This window comes from Lissotriton helveticus, chromosome 4_1 (assembly GCF_964261635.1).
Source record: "Lissotriton helveticus chromosome 4_1, aLisHel1.1, whole genome shotgun sequence".
NCBI classification, from domain to species: Eukaryota; Metazoa; Chordata; class Amphibia; order Caudata; family Salamandridae; genus Lissotriton; species Lissotriton helveticus.
Genome location: NC_136063.1, coordinates 786,485,710 through 786,504,861, shown reverse-complemented (window position 1 = coordinate 786,504,861; position 19,152 = coordinate 786,485,710). Strand labels below are relative to the sequence as shown.

General features: G+C 42.8%; 1 protein-coding gene across 3 annotated transcripts in view; it reads right to left on the bottom strand.

The window, feature by feature from the left end:
* The window catches only part of SLC35D4 (solute carrier family 35 member D4), a 570,185-nt gene that overhangs the window by 506,862 nt on the left and 44,171 nt on the right, over positions 1–19,152 (bottom strand). For all 3 annotated transcript variants that reach the window (XR_013610546.1, XR_013610545.1, XM_078687423.1), the window contains one exon: positions 5,378–5,455. Coding sequence is in view for 1 of the 3 variants with exons in the window: in XM_078687423.1 (XP_078543549.1) it covers positions 5,378–5,455 (78 nt within the window). In the remaining 2 variants the exon portion in view is untranslated. The remainder of the gene's footprint in view (positions 1–5,377; positions 5,456–19,152) is intronic.

Below are 19,152 nucleotides of genomic sequence, written 5' to 3'. Positions count from 1 at the left end.
CCAGTGTGAGATTAGTAATAACATCAAAGAAGTTCTGATAGTCTGTAGAACCCCCCGGGGGCCTATAGCATAGAAGTCCGGTAAGTAAATTCCCGCTTAGAGAATCTAATGCAATTAGGGCCTGGAACACTATTTTCTTCGCTTCAGAAGGAAGTAGGAGAAGGACCTTCCGTAACATTCTGAGGATGCCATGAACTCTTAGCTTAGCTAGAGTCTCCATATTCAAAAGAAGAAATTCTTCCAGGATGGGGGTGGCAGCTACCCTCATGCAACTATAGCTAGGGGCTTGTTGCCCCACTCCGACTGGCACGGTGTCTAGATCACAAGGTAGTGGAGATACAGGGAAAGTCTTGTAAATAGATTGTATTTTTCCCTGAAAGTAGCTCGTCAGTTCATTACACTGTTCCTTAGATGACTTTCTGGAAGTGTCATGGGGATTGGGCTCTAAGAGAGATTTAGTGATCCTGACGATTTCTCTGTGTGCGTTAGATGCTGCTTAATTTTATCCTCAATGTAAAGTGACTGTGCCCTTTTTATTTCCGCTTGATCTCGCTTTATAGCTATTCTGTAGGAATTTCTGGTGCTTTCAATGAAATCCTTCCTCCAGATCCTTTCTAATTGTTCGCATTTTTGTTTGAGCGATCTAAGCTGAGGTGAGTACCATGGGGTGATATTTTCTCTCGTCCTTCGGTTAAAACTTTTTTCCGGTATAACTTTATCCAGTGTGGATTCCAGCCAGCCGTTAAAGGTCTTAGCTGCCGAGGTGATGTCTGCCTCAAAAGTAGGTTTTGAGTTTGTGAGTAGAGTTGACCATGCCTCAGCGGAAAGCTTAGACCAAGGGCGGACTTTCTTCGAGCTATGTACCTTGAGTTTACAGTGGGAGGGTGTTTTTAGAGAGAAGGGAATCATTACATGATCAGTCCATGGAAGAGGGATAGGAGTATCTACGGTCAGCTCCAGAATATTAGTTAATACAGGGTCCAAGGTATGACCTTTTGTGTGTTGGTGCTCTAACTTTTTGTATAAGTTGTATTGCAGCGAGATCTTGTATCAGCTCGAGTGTCTCCCTTTTAGTAGGGTCTTCAAAATGAAGATTTAGGTCCCTTATCAATGTGAAGTAACTGGCAGATTTTGCTAGCGACGCTGCCACTTCGGGGAGTGAGCTAAGGAAAGCGCCCCTTGGCCCCTCTGGTCGGTAGATGAGAATTCCCGAGAAAGACTGTCGCTGGGAGAGAGATAGAAAAGAAAAGGCTCCCAGAGTTAAGTACTAAGTTGGGTTTTGTCTTACCAATTAAAAACCTCTTTATAAATTATCGCAATACCCCCTCCTTTTTTTCCCATGCGGTCACTGTGTTGAATATTGTATCCTTGGGGTAGTGTGCAGACCACATCAGGGACAGAATCTTTGTGCATCCATGTTTCTGTTAAGAAAAGGACACCCGGGTCAATGTCCTCAATTAGCTCTCCCGTATGTTTAGGGTGAGACCTACAATTGAGTGAGAACATTTTGTAGGTTATATACACCGGGTCCTCTTTGGACGGTCCCAAGCTTCTATACAGAGTGAAAGAGCATTTTGAACAGGAGAGGTCCCCATGTCCTAGGGAAAGAGAGTGAAGGCAGTCTGTTTTAACCAAGCTCCCAATTTTTTCAAGTTGTGTAGGGGTGTAGGTCAATTTATATGAGGGCCGTGGGGCAGGTGTTCTGGGCCCTGGTCCCAGTAAGGCGCAGACGGGCCTGCCTTAGGCGCACCTTCAGCGCATCAGCGGCTCATCCGCTTCGCGCATCCGCTCCCCCCCCCCTGCCTTTTCATGGCTTCTACCTGGAAGTGCCTCAGCCTGGTCCCACCCCACCCGCCTCCTGCTCCCTCGCCCTCTCCACACAAACGGAAACCGCGGTGGACCGGCGGGGGTTGGGAGTGCAGTATAAGTGGCCCACAGGTAAAAGTTTCTTTTAATTAAAAGTAGCCATAAGATAAAGTTTAAAACAATAAAATAGCTGCTTGTGCAAAAGAAGGATAGAGCGCGATTCCGCCAACTACCTCTCAGCCGAGTTTTGCCTTATGAACATTCTATTACATCACACTCACACAGGATGAGAAGCAAGGAACTAGGAGACACACTATATATCAGTTCCTTAATTATGTTAATGGCGACATTATGGCTGATAATTTGGTATTGAACAACTGCCATAGCAATCTGTGCTGAAATATATCAAACATTCTCTATGTGCACTGTCAAGGAGAACGAGAGTAATACATTATACCTGCAAAATTACTGGTGTTAAATAGTCCACTTGTAACTTAATAACATTCCTCAATTGATCTAAAACCACTGCTATGCAATCTCTTTTTACTTCTCTTGAGAAAGTACGGAGTAGAAGCAGTATCAGAAACTGCCCCCTGTAGGAAACTGGCTTTTCATGTAGTGTGCCAAAAAGAGGTACACTACGTAGAAAGTCCAGACGACCCTCATTGGCTTCTAGAGTTTAAATTAATAATTCCAAATGCTCTGTATAGTGGAAGTGGGGGCGAGCAGTTTAGGCTTATCAGAAAGTACTGTTAAACATTTGTTGAACTCACAAAATCAATAAATGAGACACACACTCAAGAAGAAATGTGAGACCAATTTATATATATTTTAACACCAAAAACTTTGTAATTGGGTAAGTAAAAATGTCACACAAATGCATTTTACACGGTAATGGTTTCCTAATGAGAAAAAAACATATACTGCGTACAGGTACTTGCAATATTATTTCGGGGGTCCCCTTTAGGACTTCAGCTTCTAGGGGGCCAATGTCCAAAGAACCACCAGCAGTTCGGGTTTACCTGCCCTGGAGTGTTTGTGTGCAGAGGGGCTGGACAGGTTGACAGCCTTTGCCCACCACATCATAGACAAAGAGGGAGGGAATAATAATTCTTTGTTGTTTGGGACAACATGCATACTTCTCCTGGTAAACAATTAGAAATTAGTCCAGCTGGGGCATTGATGAGAAATTAATGCACAATCAAAACTGCTGTTGTACACTGTAAATTGTATATTTTATAGTTCTATTATTTTCTCCCATATCTATTCTCCTTTTTGCTCTCTCTCTTAATTAAAAAATGTGTGTTCATTGACTTTGCTTGGAGACCTTACTCAAAAAGAGATTTACTCTGTGGGTTCTCTCACCAGCAAATTCATATCTCACCTACTCCAGACAGGTCTTCTAATGGCAGGGGTTGCTGGTGGAAATCCTAAGACACTCATTCTGTGGTGCCTGGGGGTTATATTTTGGGTATACCATGCAATGGGTTTTTGAGAGTGGTTTACGCCCCCCCCAGGAAAACTTTGCATCACTGAAGAGCTGCAAATACTAGTGCACCCGTTCCATAAAACGGATTGATCTGTGCACATCCAATCCAAAAAACGTGTTCAATCTTTTGCATGGTGGTACGGTCCCTTGAAAATGCGCCCAATTATCGGTACAGGTATAAGAGCCCCTCAGTGGCGCAAAGTTAGTAAGTATCATGGGGCGTCCTTTGGGAGAGGATATGAAGGTCCCAGGAACCCTCCGGAAATCTCTCCTCAGGCAGGTGCAACTACTCACTGTATCTGCTTGTGAGAGCGATCACCTGACCTTTCTTTCCCATCAAGATGTTCCCCTTGAAATAGAAAATTGAACCTCATTTGAAAATGCCGGGCCGTCTATTAATAGGGGGCTGTCCATAGAGCAGACTTGAGTTTGGCTTCCTCTGTGGACCTCACATTTCTTTTCAGTACAATGCACATCACCTCAGATGAGGGTGCGCAAGTCGCAGTCTGATCGTGTATGTCCTGTTAAAGTAATACAGCTCCTGGTGGTAGACGGTTTACAACATCTTCAACACGGAAAAGATTTTTGCTAAACAGAAGGCAAAAGTAAACCATTTTTTCAGGGTATAGCCTTGAGAGCGGTACAAAGATTTGCCTTCATTGGCTGCATATGATGTACTGTTATGTGGACTTCTATCTGCTCCCCACACTTACTATTTGTTATTGAGCCTGCCCAATCGCATCTATAGACCCCAAGGTTGATCCGCTCATGATGTTATAATCACTGAGTGCATGAACTGTTTCAGCATTTGCCCATCTATAAAACTGCAATTAATAATATGTAGGAAACGTGTTGTTTCCCTTTCATATGGGTTTTGTGCGGACCTAGATTTTAAAATGGATACTCTCAGATTTCCTGTGAAGACAGGAATCATAACAGTCAAAAGCACTTGAAGACTTTGTAAGTTCTGGTACCTAACCATGGGCAAAACAAACATATTTTTCTCGCATTTGCCCTACCACTTTCCACACTCCATCTCTTGAGGACAGAATATTGTTGAATAATATGCAAGCAGGGGACGCTGAGCAGTGCTTTATTGATTATCTTTGTTATCATCAGGGCATACAGTGCCCCGAGAGTCTAAAGATCTACGGCCACATGCATCAATGTTGCCGTTTGCGAATCCTTAATTGCGAAAATTAGCGAATCGCAATTAAGAATTCGCAAACGGCAATGCATGAATAAATCGCAATTTTTTTAGCGATTTCTTATTTTTTCCTAATTGCGATTCACAATTTGTGAATCGCAATTACGGAAAACCCTTGCCATTGATTCCTATGGGCCAAGAGGCCCATAGGAATCAATGGGAAGGCATTTAAATTTTGCGATTTTCAATTTGCGAATCGCAAATTGAAAATGCAATTCCAAGGGTGCAGGGGGGTCCAAAGAACCCCTCCCTGCACCCCTGAAATTAAACTTAAGTGCAAAGGGCATGTGTGTGTGTAAAATGCAACTTTCAAAAATGCACTTTTGTGCATGTTTGAAGGTTTTCGGTAAATTAGCACGAGGTTCAACCTCATGCTAATTTACCACTTCCAAATTGCTAATTCGCAATTTAAAAATTATCATGGATTGCATTTCAGAAATCTGAAATTGGATTTCTGAAATGCAATCGCAATTTTAGAAATCGCAATATGATTGCGATTCCTAAAATTGCGAAATACATGATGCATTCCAATTTTGATAATTGCATTCGCAAACGGCCGAAAATTGCGATTCGCACCGTTTGCGAATGCAATTATCGTTGATGCATGTGCCCGCTAATCCCATAATAAATCAAATCAAAGTGAATTGTTATATTAAAATTTTTCTAATTGCCCCAACACAAAATATGATGATAAACCTTCTTGAACGGAAACATGCATGGATGAAGTATTACAAAATGTTTTTTGTTGGTGGTGCAGTGACTACCAAAACAAACCGAACTACGAAGAGCAAATTGAGTTCATCGCTTCCTGTTCCACTCATAATCTACGTGAGAGTTCAGTGCTGTATAGAAATAGGTAAAAGAGTTCACTGTACCTTGAGCTGCTGCTGATCTCCACCCAGCCCAGCTTCCAAGTTACATGCAGCAAAAACCCTCCTACCAGCGTCTGCCATCTGAAAAACAAACACATTTATAATAAATGTTCGGATTAGAAGAACAGTAACAGTGGCCGAAACTCATGAACATAAAACATGCTAACTACAGAAACTAAAATCGACCGAATCACGCTCCAATGAAGCATGAAAAGTTAATGAAACTCTGTGTCAAGGAGACAAAGCAGTGACCTGCTTCTGAACACCAGCTACAGTAGCGATTGATTTTATGGTGAGGCAAGGAGGTATACACTATGTGCTCGAATACTTCCTTTGAATCTCTCCTCTGCACCAGGGAAATGTATTTTATGAATGCAAAGCTAGGCATCTCATGGAAAACAACCTTGACTCCCCCTCTTCCATGCTACAGATATATTTATTTTTTTCTGACCCCAACTCTCACCTTGAATATTGAAAACATGCTACAATCTTTTATTTTTGCATTTCCTTGCATTCTGTATCACTCGCTTTTTTTGTACATTCCTATCACACATCAAATTGACAGCTTTTTAACTTGCTTCAGCCTTTATTCACTCTTGGTTTGGCCTGATTGACGCTTCTTAGGGTCTCCGAATGATGTTTGTGTTGATTGGATTTCTACAGTGCGAAATCATCCCGGCGCTAGGCAGAGTTTATAACAGAGTGACACCAGACAGAGGCCATCGAAGAAAAGAGGCACACACAGTTCAAAAGAAGTAGCCACTAAGCTGAAAATAGCCACGCTTTAAGTAATTTCCGGAAAGTAGACAACTTGGGTGCGGTAAGAAGTTCTAAGTGAAGGGCATCCCAGGGTGTTTCTGCTAGATAGGTGATGGAACAGCCACCCATTTGTAATGTCCTGCCGGGCATGTCCTAGTGTTCTGACATATGCCCTATGTTACCAGCCACTCCCTGAGGGCTAGTTCCATACTCAACCCATACACATCCATCCATCCATCCCAGGTGTCACCGGTCAGGAGACCCTGAGCCAGTTCCAGTTCCTACAACAATGCCTCTGTGTCATTATTCTAGCTGCATGAGTGCCTAGGGCCCAAGATACCACACCATTCTGGCCCGGAGTAAGTCCTACAACAATCATGGCCTGAATAGCGACTTCAAGGTTCCGGAGGGTTTATAAAAGTGGCCTACATTCCTGAGTATGAGGGGGCGATCTTGTAGACTGCTCGAGGCACATGGCAAAGAATTATACAGATAGCTCTCTTGCACACAGGCAGCCACTGAAGGCTTTTGAACGGTCCGGTACAGAGCCTCTGTAAGCAAGGCATCAGTAAGACAGATCATCTGTACAGCCATGTTTTCTATGCTTTTCAGGCATGTGAATATCTGCCAGAACCTGGGTGGGCACAGCAAGTACTCTAATGAGCATTCCTCTTTCCGCGTTGTCAAGTAGTTCAACATTTATCTCTAGTTTGACAACCTTTTCAATTACACAAGATGGAAAGGTGTGCAAGTCCTGAAAATTGCCCTTTATCTCTTGTTAGAAATGGGGTCCCTAGTTGTAAGAGGTTTGCATCTTGTCCAAGTAGGGACCACCACTCTAGTCAGGGTAAGCTAGATACACACTAAATGTTAACCTGTGCTCACCCTCTGGTAGCTTGGCACAGAACAGTCGGGCTTATCTAAAGAGACAATGTGTAAAGTATTTATGCAACACACACACACAGTACCACAATGAATACACCACAAAAATATTCAACACTGGGTTAGAAAAATATATAATAATTTTATGAGTAAGACCACAACAACAAAAATCCAATAAGTAGAACCGGAGTTATGAATTTTTAAAGAACATTTAATAACATAGTGCTGAGAGTCTTACAGCGCCAACCTGGGATATCTGGTCGTGCTTGATTGGGGTAAATCCAAAGTTCAGGCCGACCGCAATGGAGAGTGGGTTAGATACACAGACCAGCCTTGGCCCGCTGAAAAAGTACCTTGGGTGGAGGATGCTTTAACGTCAGAGACCTGATGCGAAGAGCAGAGGTAGCGATGTGTCATCATCGATACCTTGGATGTAGATGATGTGTTGGTTCCGATCCACGCAGCCGGCGAAGTTTCGTCGGCGAACCCCTTTGCGTTGGAGGCAGTGCGCCGCGGTCGAGCCACACAATCCATCGTCGTCGAGCCGCGCAGTCCATCTAAGCAATGTCATCAAGTAGCACTGCGTCGAAGGAGATGCATCGGTTTCGATTGGCACAAAGTTGACGCTGCATGGATTCTAGTCCAGGTGCAGGGTTAAGGGAAGTTTTTAATGTCCTTGAAACTACAGAAAAGGAAGCAACTGGGCAAGCCCTTGGTGTCTCTCTGGGGGGGTTAAAGTGAGATGGGTCTAGTCCTTTCCTCAGCAGGGCAGAGGGTTGCAGGCAGCACAGCAGAAATGCAGTTCTTCCAGAGCAGCAGTCAGCAGAGTGGCAGTCTTTGTAGCAGCACAGCAGTCCTTCTTGCTAGCAGAGTTCTTCACAGGTCCAGAAGTGTACTGTCTTGGTAGGGTCAGCGACCCAGTACTTAAACTCAGTTCTGCCTTTGAAGTGGGGGTGACTTCAAAGAAGAGTCTTTGAAGTGCACAGATATCCTTTCTTCTCGGCCCTGGCTCCAGACTATCATTAGTGAGTAATCAGCTCTTTGAGTGAAAACAGGACACAACCTATTCAGGTGTAAGTAGTAATATCAAGTTACAGAGCCAAGTTACAGGGTAATTATATGTCATCAAATAACTGTGGTTCACTTAGGATAACCTCAACTGACAAGGAATGGAACCATGCGCAATGGGCAATTGGTCTCGTAGATCCTATTTGCACTCAGGTAGACTTACTGACTTTCCCAATGAGTCACAACATCAAAATAGTAAAAGTGACTTAATTTTAATTTTTCTCCCAAAAATCTCAAATATTTTTAATCTACTGTACCTTTCAGTGATTCACACAATAACATGTTTAATAATAGTGATTATTGTAAAAATGTTTAATAAACTTATAATACAAAATTTCCATATCTGTGAGGATCTCTTTTAAACAGAGATTTTATTGTTGCCATTTGTGGGCTGATAAATCCAAAAAGAAAGACTTAAACATAATTTAAAAATTATAATAAAAGCAACATGTATTTGAGTCTTTCTTTAAACATTTTCGGCCCACAAAATGCAATCATAAAAACAACCACGTGAGGGCCTTGCATTCCAGCTGAAGAGCACAGAGCACCAGCTACGAGTACTTTAAAAACACATGGTACGCTCTCCTGGAGTCAAGGTTTTAATGACCCAAGCAACTTATTGTGTTTTTTTTTAAATATTGCTGGGGGGCTGCTTTACTTCCTGCAGCCCCAGACGACATTAAAAAAATGCTTGGTGGTGCCCCTCCCTATTCTAGGAGGGCCACCAAGCTTAGAAAATTCCTAAATAAAAAAGCCCTCGCAGGGCATTATGGGGAGCTCCATGTTGGATCAATGAATAGTACATTAGATGCTCCTGTTGCACAATTATTAGTCACTTTCAAGTCCTGGTGCCCACCCGGGACAACCTTGTTTAAAAAAAGATGGGGTCAAAACAATCAACCAATCAATCAATCAGGCATTTGTTAAGCGAGACTAGTCACCCGTAAGGGTCTCGAGGAGCTGGGGGGTTGGGGGGGGGGCAGTTAGCAGGATCTAGTCCTTCAAGGGGTGGGGTGGGGTCTGTCGAAGAGAAAGGTTTTGAGGTTTCTTGTGAAGATGGGGAGAGAGACCCTCCCAGCGCCCCCTGGGCACAGGGGACCCCATCCCCAGGGCCATTTCTTTTTTAATAAGGGAAGTGGCATGTGGTCCCCTCTCTGAGCCTCCTTGGGTCGCATACCCTGGTGCTATTCTATTAACGCAAGGAGGTGCGAGGCCCACACTCTACAATCCTCCTTCGGACACTGGTGACCCAATACACCAGGCCCTTTCCTTTTTTGTTGGGTGGGGTTAAAAGCGTAGGCAGGTAAACAGAAGTCTGCTCCCATCCAGGGGAGCTTCTTTAAAGCCCCCGTCGGGTGGGGCAGACTTGTCTTCCATGCCACACTTCTGAAGGCAGGTAAGGTATGTCTGCTCCCACTTGGCGGGAGCTTTAAAATAAATGCTCCTGCCGGGTGTCAGCAGACATATTGTTCCTTACCCACGCTAATGTGGGCAGGGAAACTACTGTGTCCCAGGGGGAGCTCCGCGGGACAAACCAGGGAATGGGGGTCTCTGGAATCTATTATGGCTTCCCCTTTTTTGTGGCATACTGGCCCGGGGGATGCGGTCCCTGGGGCTTATTAAGGCTCAGAGAGGGGGGCCACCCCCTCCCCTTTATATTCTCTGTGGCTCCAGGGGTTGGAGTCCCTGGGGCCTTTTCAGACTTGGGGATGGGGGCTACGCGCCCCCTCCCCTTTATAATATTGTTGGCTCCAGAGGATTGGGTCCCCAGGCCACAAAGAGGCTTGGGGAGGAGGACCATGTGCCCCCTTATATATGTTGTATTGTTTCTTTATTATGTATGTTGTATTATACACTATATGTTTGTGTATGTTCCACAGCCCTGATGAAGTCTACAGGTGGTGGACAAAACACTTTGGCTGTTTTTATGATATTCCTATGAAGATTAAAGAATATTTTAGACACATATTGACAGAATGGACTAAGTCATTGTGGAAACTTTTCATTGTGGTTAACTTCACAGTCGTGGTTGAAATAATTTAGGTCCTTGGGATCAGTCTCGGGAAACAGCGGGAGTAGTGGATATTCACGCCAAGTAGCTTCAAATTTTGGGACTTTGGACTGAATCTGAGTAACCGAGAGGGAGGTGCGGTTGCTATATAGGCTTGCTGTTTCATTGCTGTTGTTTATATAGATATGTATATATTGTATTTCAGTAGTGCAAACCTACCAAAGGGCAGCAAAGCGCTAACATCACTAGCCACCAACAGTTATTGCCGTGGTCTGGTCATGAGGTGAGAGCCATGTTAAAGCGGGAGAGGTGCAGCGCAGCAGCCAGGGCGGTTGCCTCCGGGGCACAGGGCTCAGCTTTCTTTTTCCGGAGCCGGCTGCAGCTCAGCCCAGCACCCTGTGACTCTGGACAATAGCACGCTTAATCTCCCCGATGGCCCGCAGCGCCTTGAGACCCTTAGGGGTTCGCCCTTTACAAATACCAGGTTATTTAAAGGAGTACCATACTGGGAGGATCTCATCATCTAACAGATTCAGGCACTGTGTTAAAAAAAAACATACCTAAATCACGTTTAGCATCTGGTAGGACACGTGTGAAACAGGTTTACCACACGAGAAAACAAAACAAATCTATGAGAATGGTAAAATGAGGAGTAGGTGGGCACATGGACAGACCGCCACAGAATTTCGACAATCCACTAAACAATGATGTGCAAAACGTCACAGCTGCAACAAAAGGTTAGTGTTGTTATGGTCTAGTCTTGGAGATGTTAATCACCTATGATAAAAGGAGTACCACTTTGGGTGGTCCCCAATACCTACAACAGAGTCTAGAAGAATGGAATAACAGCATATGGCAGTGGTCAAGATACCTCCAAGATATGCCTATTGCACCAGAAAACATATCCACTTTGTCAAAAAGTTAAAATGAGATGATTGTCACGTGAATAATAAGCCAAGTGGCATTCAACCTTACAATTGTGTTCAAGTGTGGATCATTTTGTTGTTGTAGAGGAGTGAGATGCCCAGTGCTCAGTCCCACAATGTTTTTTTTCGTTATTTATTACAATTTACATAATCCTGATAGATTTAACCGCTCTACCCATATTTCCTTCCACCACATCTGTGGAGGTGTGATAAATCGTATCCCCAACTCCCATCTGAGAGAGGGTGACTTTGCCAATGAGGGCATCAGCACTTTGGTATGTCGGATGGAGAAAACCCACAACTTTGCCCAATTAATCTGCAAGCCTGACACTAGGCCGAATGTTATTACTGCTGATACCACTGACTAAGCCCGGGGGAGACATCATGCAAGTACACCAAGACATTATCTGCTAAAAGAGAGATGATATATGTCACTCCTGAAATTGTAATATCAATTTCTTTACCCATCGTTCACAGTATGTTCCAGGGGTTTCATCACAATTGCAATTATTAAGAGGGGTAGCGGACATCCTTGTCTGGTACCTCCTTCAATTGCGTTGGGGTCATATATCCGACCAGAGCAGACCTTAGACGCTGAAAAGGTGTACAACAACGTAATCCAGCCCAGCATCTCTGTATTTTTCATGGGTACGATGCCTATATAGGAGTAACTGCAAGGCCTTGTATGCCCCCGAGGTCAGGCACCTAAATTACTTTTCAAGACCAATCAAGCTATTACAGATCCCAAAAGGAGTTGGCCTACATTTTGGTAGATTAGTGGGGTCCATATACTCGGTCCTGGAGCAACATTGCCACTGGACCGCCTGTGTTCAGTGTCCAGCAATTGTTGTACACATTGGGGCCAGGAGGATGGAGCCAATCATTCTTTAGAGAGCATTACTTGCTGAATTCAAAACGTATCCATGAGACAGATAGTGACAAGACACGGGGAGAGAGTTGATGGAAAGCAACTCTCTCCACAATCCTACAGCACAGACAGAATGTCTCCTAGAATGCCCGCTTTAAATGACAGCAATTCAATTTGTTTTCACAAATGATATACCTGAATTTGTAGAGATCGTCCAAAATGTACCCTAAAATGCTTTAAAACTCAACCAGGTTTGGCAGTCCAGATGCTGATTTTACCCATATGATCTGTACTTGCTAGAGAATTTTCAGTAATCGGGAAAAAAGAGTGAGCACATTGGAGCAGACCCTGGGCAAATCAGCCCTTTGAAAACCAGAGATATGCCTGCTTGGTCTCTGGTCTTTTTGGGAAAAAGGAAAATTGGGTCAGCAAGTTCCCGGCCCTAGTTGTGGCTACAAGATGCATAGCCCTGACTTGGAGGTCCCCTAGGAACCAGCATACAAGCAGTGGCCCAGGAGATTGGAGTACTGGGCGGATACAGAAGGGGAGGACCTGGGCACAGAAAAAACTCAAAGGAAGAGGCTACATGAATGCTCCACTCACATAGGAAGAGATAACAATAAGTTTTAGAAATATTACAAGTGGTGATAGACAGACCTAAACCTGAGTCAATGGTGGATCTCCATTATTAGAATGCCCATATCTCCCTTAGCAAACTTATACATTGTCCCACTCCTTCCACTGAAGTCCAAATTGTCTTTTATGTCTGCACACCAGTTCATGAATGTTAACTAACCCACCTCCCTTTTTAGGTCTCGGCCTGCGTAGGCTGCGCTTGCGCAGTTTTGCTGGGCGAGAAATTATGTTTTAGAGTAGAGAGGTAAATGAGCCAGCTCTTCTCCATTGGCTGGCTTCCTAAGCGGCAGCCAGCCATTGGAGAAGAGCTCTGCCTGTCACTCTAAGCCCCGTCCATTTCGGATTGAGGGGCGTGTTTTTTGCTGTCCTTTCTATCCATGACGTCATCCGTCACTCAACAAAAACACGCCCCCCCCAATCCGAAACGGACGGGGCTTAGAGACAAAAGGCTGTCTCATGGCAAGCTCTTGGTGGATGTGCGCAGTTATCACTCAACAGAGGAAGCTTGTTTGTATGGCAGCTAGCGAGGGTGAGCTGTGTTCTTCATTTATTTGTAGCATTCTTAAGTTGAAGATGGGATCTGCCTCTTATAATAATGATTATGATGAGGACGGGGGACGCAGATGTGATATAATAGTACAATGTGGGTGCAATTAACCGTTTCCGATCCACATGCACTATTTCATTTGAAAATGCACGCTCACTGAGCTATAAAATGGCGGATCACCCGCAGTCGCTCTCCCATGATTCTAAAACCCCGACCAAACACATGCGCAAAAATAAAAAAAACACGGTAGGAAACAAAATTACATGGCTCAAGGTTTCTAGATAACGTCACCAACGCGGAGAAAAGAGAAACCCGATTTGAAGCATGACGCAAAACCATGTATAATTGACGTGAACATGTAGCCAATAGGCGTTAAAGATGAGTAGATTTAACCAACTATCTTTCCATAAAATTCGGACAGGGAAGTCTAAAGATGACGAATCAGGCTACGATGGGTGTATTTCACCACCCTGTTTCAAGTTTGGCTGCAGAATAAAATCTCAATCCCCGCCTCAATTCTGTCCCGCGCTAAATTCTCTGTGCTAATTAGTCCTGTAATTAGAGTGACTTGAGATCGTACCAATAGCATGACAGATCGTCATCAGAGCTTTCAGTTTGCAGTTCCGGGTTTCCTTGTACCGACTAGCGCATTTTTGTTGTGATGGCCTCGCACTGGTCTAAATAACATTTCTGAACGGTAGATGGTTTGCTGACTGTCATTGACACCACCACCCCCCACCTTCAACACCAACGCTTGTTCGATGTTTGTAACCAAATGCCGAAGGCGATCCAAGTTTAAATTACTAGCGCTCTTGATTTTTATTTTGTTTCTGAGTGAGTACCTCATCCAGCCCAGTTTTTTTGTAGGCTTTCTGGAGCATGTAATTCTGATTTGGATAGGATTCACAGGACTACATGTTTCAGAATGCGAAGCTAGAATCTGGACGCGTCAAGCTTTGTGATTTATTTTTAAGACCAGGTCACTTTCTGCTCTCCGGTCGATGTCGCACTGCAAATAAGTACATGCAGGGAAACGCTGTGAGGCACGTCTTTCTGCCCCCGGATGTCAGTATCCTCGCCCCTTAATATCCTTTACCTTCTTGTTTAATCTCCATCAGAGTACTGTGTCACCGGATGTGCGGTTGCCAGCACTCCATCCCACATCTCTGCCCTATGCTGGAGAGCATGCTATTCTCTGGTGACTTCCCGATGTTTGCCCTTTTAAATGGGACAAGTTGATATTTGGACCAGTGTGTGCTTCCGGGTGCACGGAGTACGACCCCCCAAACACTTCTTAAGAGTCAAGTGTTGAAAGTGTTTTTTTTTTGTTTATCCCTTTTCTTTTAGGTTGCGTTTAACTAACTCAGTTTAGCTTATGCAAAAGTAACAACGCCGGGGTTTTAAGTGGGGCGAAGGAGAAACCCTACATATGCTTTGGTCGAGGAGGGATAGAAGCAGGACGTTTGGCTTACAACCCGGTCCCTATAGGGCAGAGACCTTTAAACATTATCGACACCGAGACCCCCACTTTATGCCAAACATTGACTGGCCTGACTGATCACAATGGGTAGGGATTATGAGATTTCATAGGCTCTTTCCTGTAGGTCATAATCTACTACAAATGTAAGACTTCTAACAGAACAAATGCATCAAATAAAAACACAGTTTTTCATTATTGGGTGCTAAGATCCTCTACACTCTTGGGCCACAATGCAACTGCGGCAGCTGCATTATTGATAGCAGTGGCCCTGCATGGGGACCAGCTCTTCTTCTGTGGGTTTTTTCCCCCTTCCACGCAATGCCAGGCCATCACTTCAATCATGAAACATGTACCTTTCTGAGTGTGTGTGTGTGGCGCTCTGTGTGTGTGTGTGTGGCACTCTGTGTGTGTGTGTGTGTGTGGCACTCTGTGTGTGTGGCGCTCTGTGTGTGTGTGTGTGTGGCGCTCTGTGTGTGTGTGTGTGGCGCTCTGTGTGTGTGTGTGTGGTGCTCTGTGTGTGTGTGCGGCGCTCTGTGTGTGTGTGCGGCGCTGTGTGTGTGTGTGTGTGTGTGTGTGTGTGTGTGGGCGCTGTGTGTGTGTGTCTGTGTGTGTGTCTGTGTGTGTGGCTCTGTGTGTGGGTGCAAATGCAATAGGTCTCACATTTGAGAGAGATTAAGCTATTGGCATTGTAAATGACAATGCCATTTATTTATATGTTTTAAAAACAAAAATAATGTCATGAGCAATGCCAATAGCTCTAACTTTAACAAAGACGAGACCATTGCATTGTAAATGCTTGTTTGTTATAGAGTTACTAGTTGTGAGTTGGTTTGACTGACAAGTCGTAAGACTGGAAACCACTTGAGAACCTGCTCATTTGCTTATACGTATATAAGTAATCTTAAAGATTGAAATAACTGATTGGGCTGCAATGATGATGGTCATTGATCACATATGTTGCAAAGTGGATTGTATATTGCTTTTGACAGAGCAGAGGTATTTCCTCTCACCAATTTATGTTAATTAATACAGAAATTATTTGTGACACTACTACATGGAAATGACAAAACGTGTGTTAGGCTCCATGTTACAAGCAACTATAAATATAGTTTTGATTTAGATAATGCATCGTAAAAGCATGGAGAATATAAGAAATAGTTTTGTGTTACTCTTAACATTCAATAAGTAGATGTGAAAATTAAACAACTTAATGACGTGCTCTTGGGCCATATGTATCAAACCTTGATTGTGCGATTCTCAAATTGCGTTTTTTTGCGAATCGCTATTTGAGAATCGCAAAACGCTATGTATGTAGGATTTGCAAATAATTTTGTGAATCCTACATATTCCTTAATTGCAAATTGCAAATTGTGATTCACAATTAAGGAATACCTCCCTATTCATTCCTATGGGCCTAGAGGCCCATAGGAATGAATCGGAAGACATTCTCAATTTGCCATTCTCTATTAGAGAATCACAAATTGAGAATGCAATTTCAAGGGTGCCAGGGTGTCAAAAGGACATCCTGCTGCACCCCTGAAATGTGAATGTGTGCACATGTGGCACACGTACATGCCCGAAGAGCATGTATGTGTGCCACATGGCACTTTGAAAAATGCTAAAAAGTGAATTTTTCAGAGAACTCGCAAATTACCACCAACTTGAAGTTGGTGGTAATTTGCGATTCCTTAAGGGCCAAGTTACACTATTTTTGTGTTTCTTACATTGCATTTAAGGAATAGCAATTAGCGATTCCTTAAATGCAATCGCAAAATAGGGATTCGCAAATTTTGCGATTCCTTATTTTGTGAGGCAGTTTTTCTTTCATACATACCACTGAGCTGAATTGCGATCGCAAATGCCGAAATTCTGCGAATTTCAGCATTTGTGATCGCAATTTGGAATGATAATAACGATAACATAGAAATGCCTGTGTTATAATTAAACGTTTCACTTGTTAAGGGTGAATAGCATATTAGAATGTGTAACGTAAGCACTGAAAATGACAAAAGAAAAGTGCTACACGAGGTTATGTAAAAATTGGATTTTGTAAATCTTATTTTGATGTGCCTATAAACACGAATGCTATAATAACATATAATGTGCAAAAGAAACTTACAAAATGATATGTAATTGATAGTGATATATTAAAATTTTGAGTATCCTATACTTATATGAATTACTTGCGATTGTATTGAAGTGATAGTAATGTGTTTAATTAAAAGATTAATACATCGTTTTATGTAACGCGAGATTCATATTTTATCACAATTTCATGGTGTATGAGCTGTATTTTATGAAAGGCCTCAACTTTGCTCTCTTTTTCCTAATATGAACTGAATAGTCTGAAGCCTATGGAAACTTTTCGTAAAGTTACCACTTGTGTTCTAACTTTCAATTGCTTTCTTTGACATTTGGAGCACACTTGATTAGACTCGCAATAAAAGTGCTACATCCTTGGGAAAATGCTTGACAACTGACAGACAAAGAATGAAAGCATAAAGTTGGCTACTTTCTGGATGCTATAATGACTGTATGACTAAACTACAATGGTTTTAAGGAAACCACGAGTAATGGATTACCTAATTCTTCCGGATTTGAATACTTTTGACCTACTACATCATCTCATCCTATCGAGGGCGACCAATGGGACAGAGTGGTCTGACAAATTTGGTAATTCAAGGGGTGTAAACCTGGAATCGGGTGAGTATAATTGCTCAGATTTTGGAACTGATGTGGCGGCACCTTTACCCATCTTGCGTGATAGAGACTGACAATCTGTACATCCAGAAACAACGGGAACTGTGATGAAATATTGCAATCTGCGGCTGGCTGGTGTGCTAGCGTAGTGGAACCTTTTCGGCTGAAAGGGTTCGCATCAGAACAACTGTGGCTTTGATGCTGCAGTGATCGAAAGAGGCAGATATTCTGTCTTAAATTAACTGGAATTTGTCGTTTGGAACCTACTGAACACTCCTAAAGGGTTGGTATGCAATGCAACTGATTTTCCCCTATTGATCAACTTTTGCTAAGATAATAATCTTCCTTGGCTGGGGAACATCAATCTCTTTATATTTGGATTGCGCAGAGTTTTGCTAATACTTTATTAAAACCTGTTCTAATTTGAATTTAGGGTTGTATGCCATTCATTTGAAACTTGAATAGAATACAAAAAATAAGATTTAATTAACTCTGCTGATTCTGTCTCATTATTTGACTGTGGCTGAGTTCATTTGATTTGGTGGTTTCATCCAAAACAGATATGGGATACTGGGAGAGTCACGTATAATATTGTATGTTAGCAATTATCTTACTCCTGGTCCTCATTTGAAAATTGCTCATCCTCTAAGTATTCCTGTCCCATTCAGCACAGAACAAAATCCATCGGAGGACTGTATAGATCTGGTATGTTAGCTGGGGTAAATTTGGAATAGGAGAAAATTAGCTAGATTAAAGTTTTAAGTTAAAAAAGAACCAACACATTAACGGTACAACACTTTCATGAAATTCAATTAAAAAAACATTGAAAATTAAACTAAAATATATAGAGTACAATTTGGTCCTACATAGCCATCTCAGACTTCAGGTGACATTTACAAACCAGCACCTTTTGATGGCAATATAGGACAACATAATTTAGTTACCCATTATGTATTCTCTATTACACTTTTACTGTACAAAATGCAGTGACACAAAATGAAATCCCAATACTTTCAACAGACGAGCAGAAGCTCCGCTACTGCCCATTGTTCGATTACTAACCTATCGATGAAAGTTTAAGCAAAACCAGAACATCCAAAGGGCTATCAGGGCCAACTGTTAGCTGAACATTGCAAAAGAAGCTTCACGCATCTCTGAGCTTATTGATTGCTCATTGTTTATGGAGCAGTTTGTTTGTGAAAGCAAAGCAAAATCATTGTGGAGTGTTTAATCAACTGTCTATTCATGAAAGCTGAACACACGGACTCCAATTAGTGTCTATTGTTAGATTTGTCTTGATGGCTATACCATTTTCTAGAACCACACTGTATCTTTTAAGAGAGTAAATTCGAAATGTTGCATTTAATGACAATATAAAATACTTTTTTCCCCATTTTACTACAATCTAACAGTGTCATCCACTGTCCCTTGTTTAACCTAATATGGTCTATAAACCTTTTGCTTTTTGAAAAAAAGCACTGTTTCCATTATAAATGCACCAAAATAAACATGTAATCTAAAAATAAAATACAGTTGCCTGGGGGAGGCGCTAGGCAGTGGACTTCCAAGGGACTATCTAGAATGACTTTTACACATCAAGAATGGTCTAGAGAGTAGTAGATACAAAACTACATTGCTGTGGTTGGGCCTTGTCATCGCTAAGAGGAACATTGCAAGAGATGTGGCTTGGACACGAAAAGGACGGTGGCCCTTTAAGAGTGCTCCGGACCCCTCCTTCATCCGCTGCCATCTATGAGTCTTCAAGGACTCAATCCATCCGCAAGGCACTGGGGAGGTGCCTCCAGACCAATTGAGGAGATTCTGATTGCCGAGGAGTCCAAGGGCACCATCTACTAACCACATGGCAGTGACCTCACTCTCCCTCAACATGGTGCCCAGAG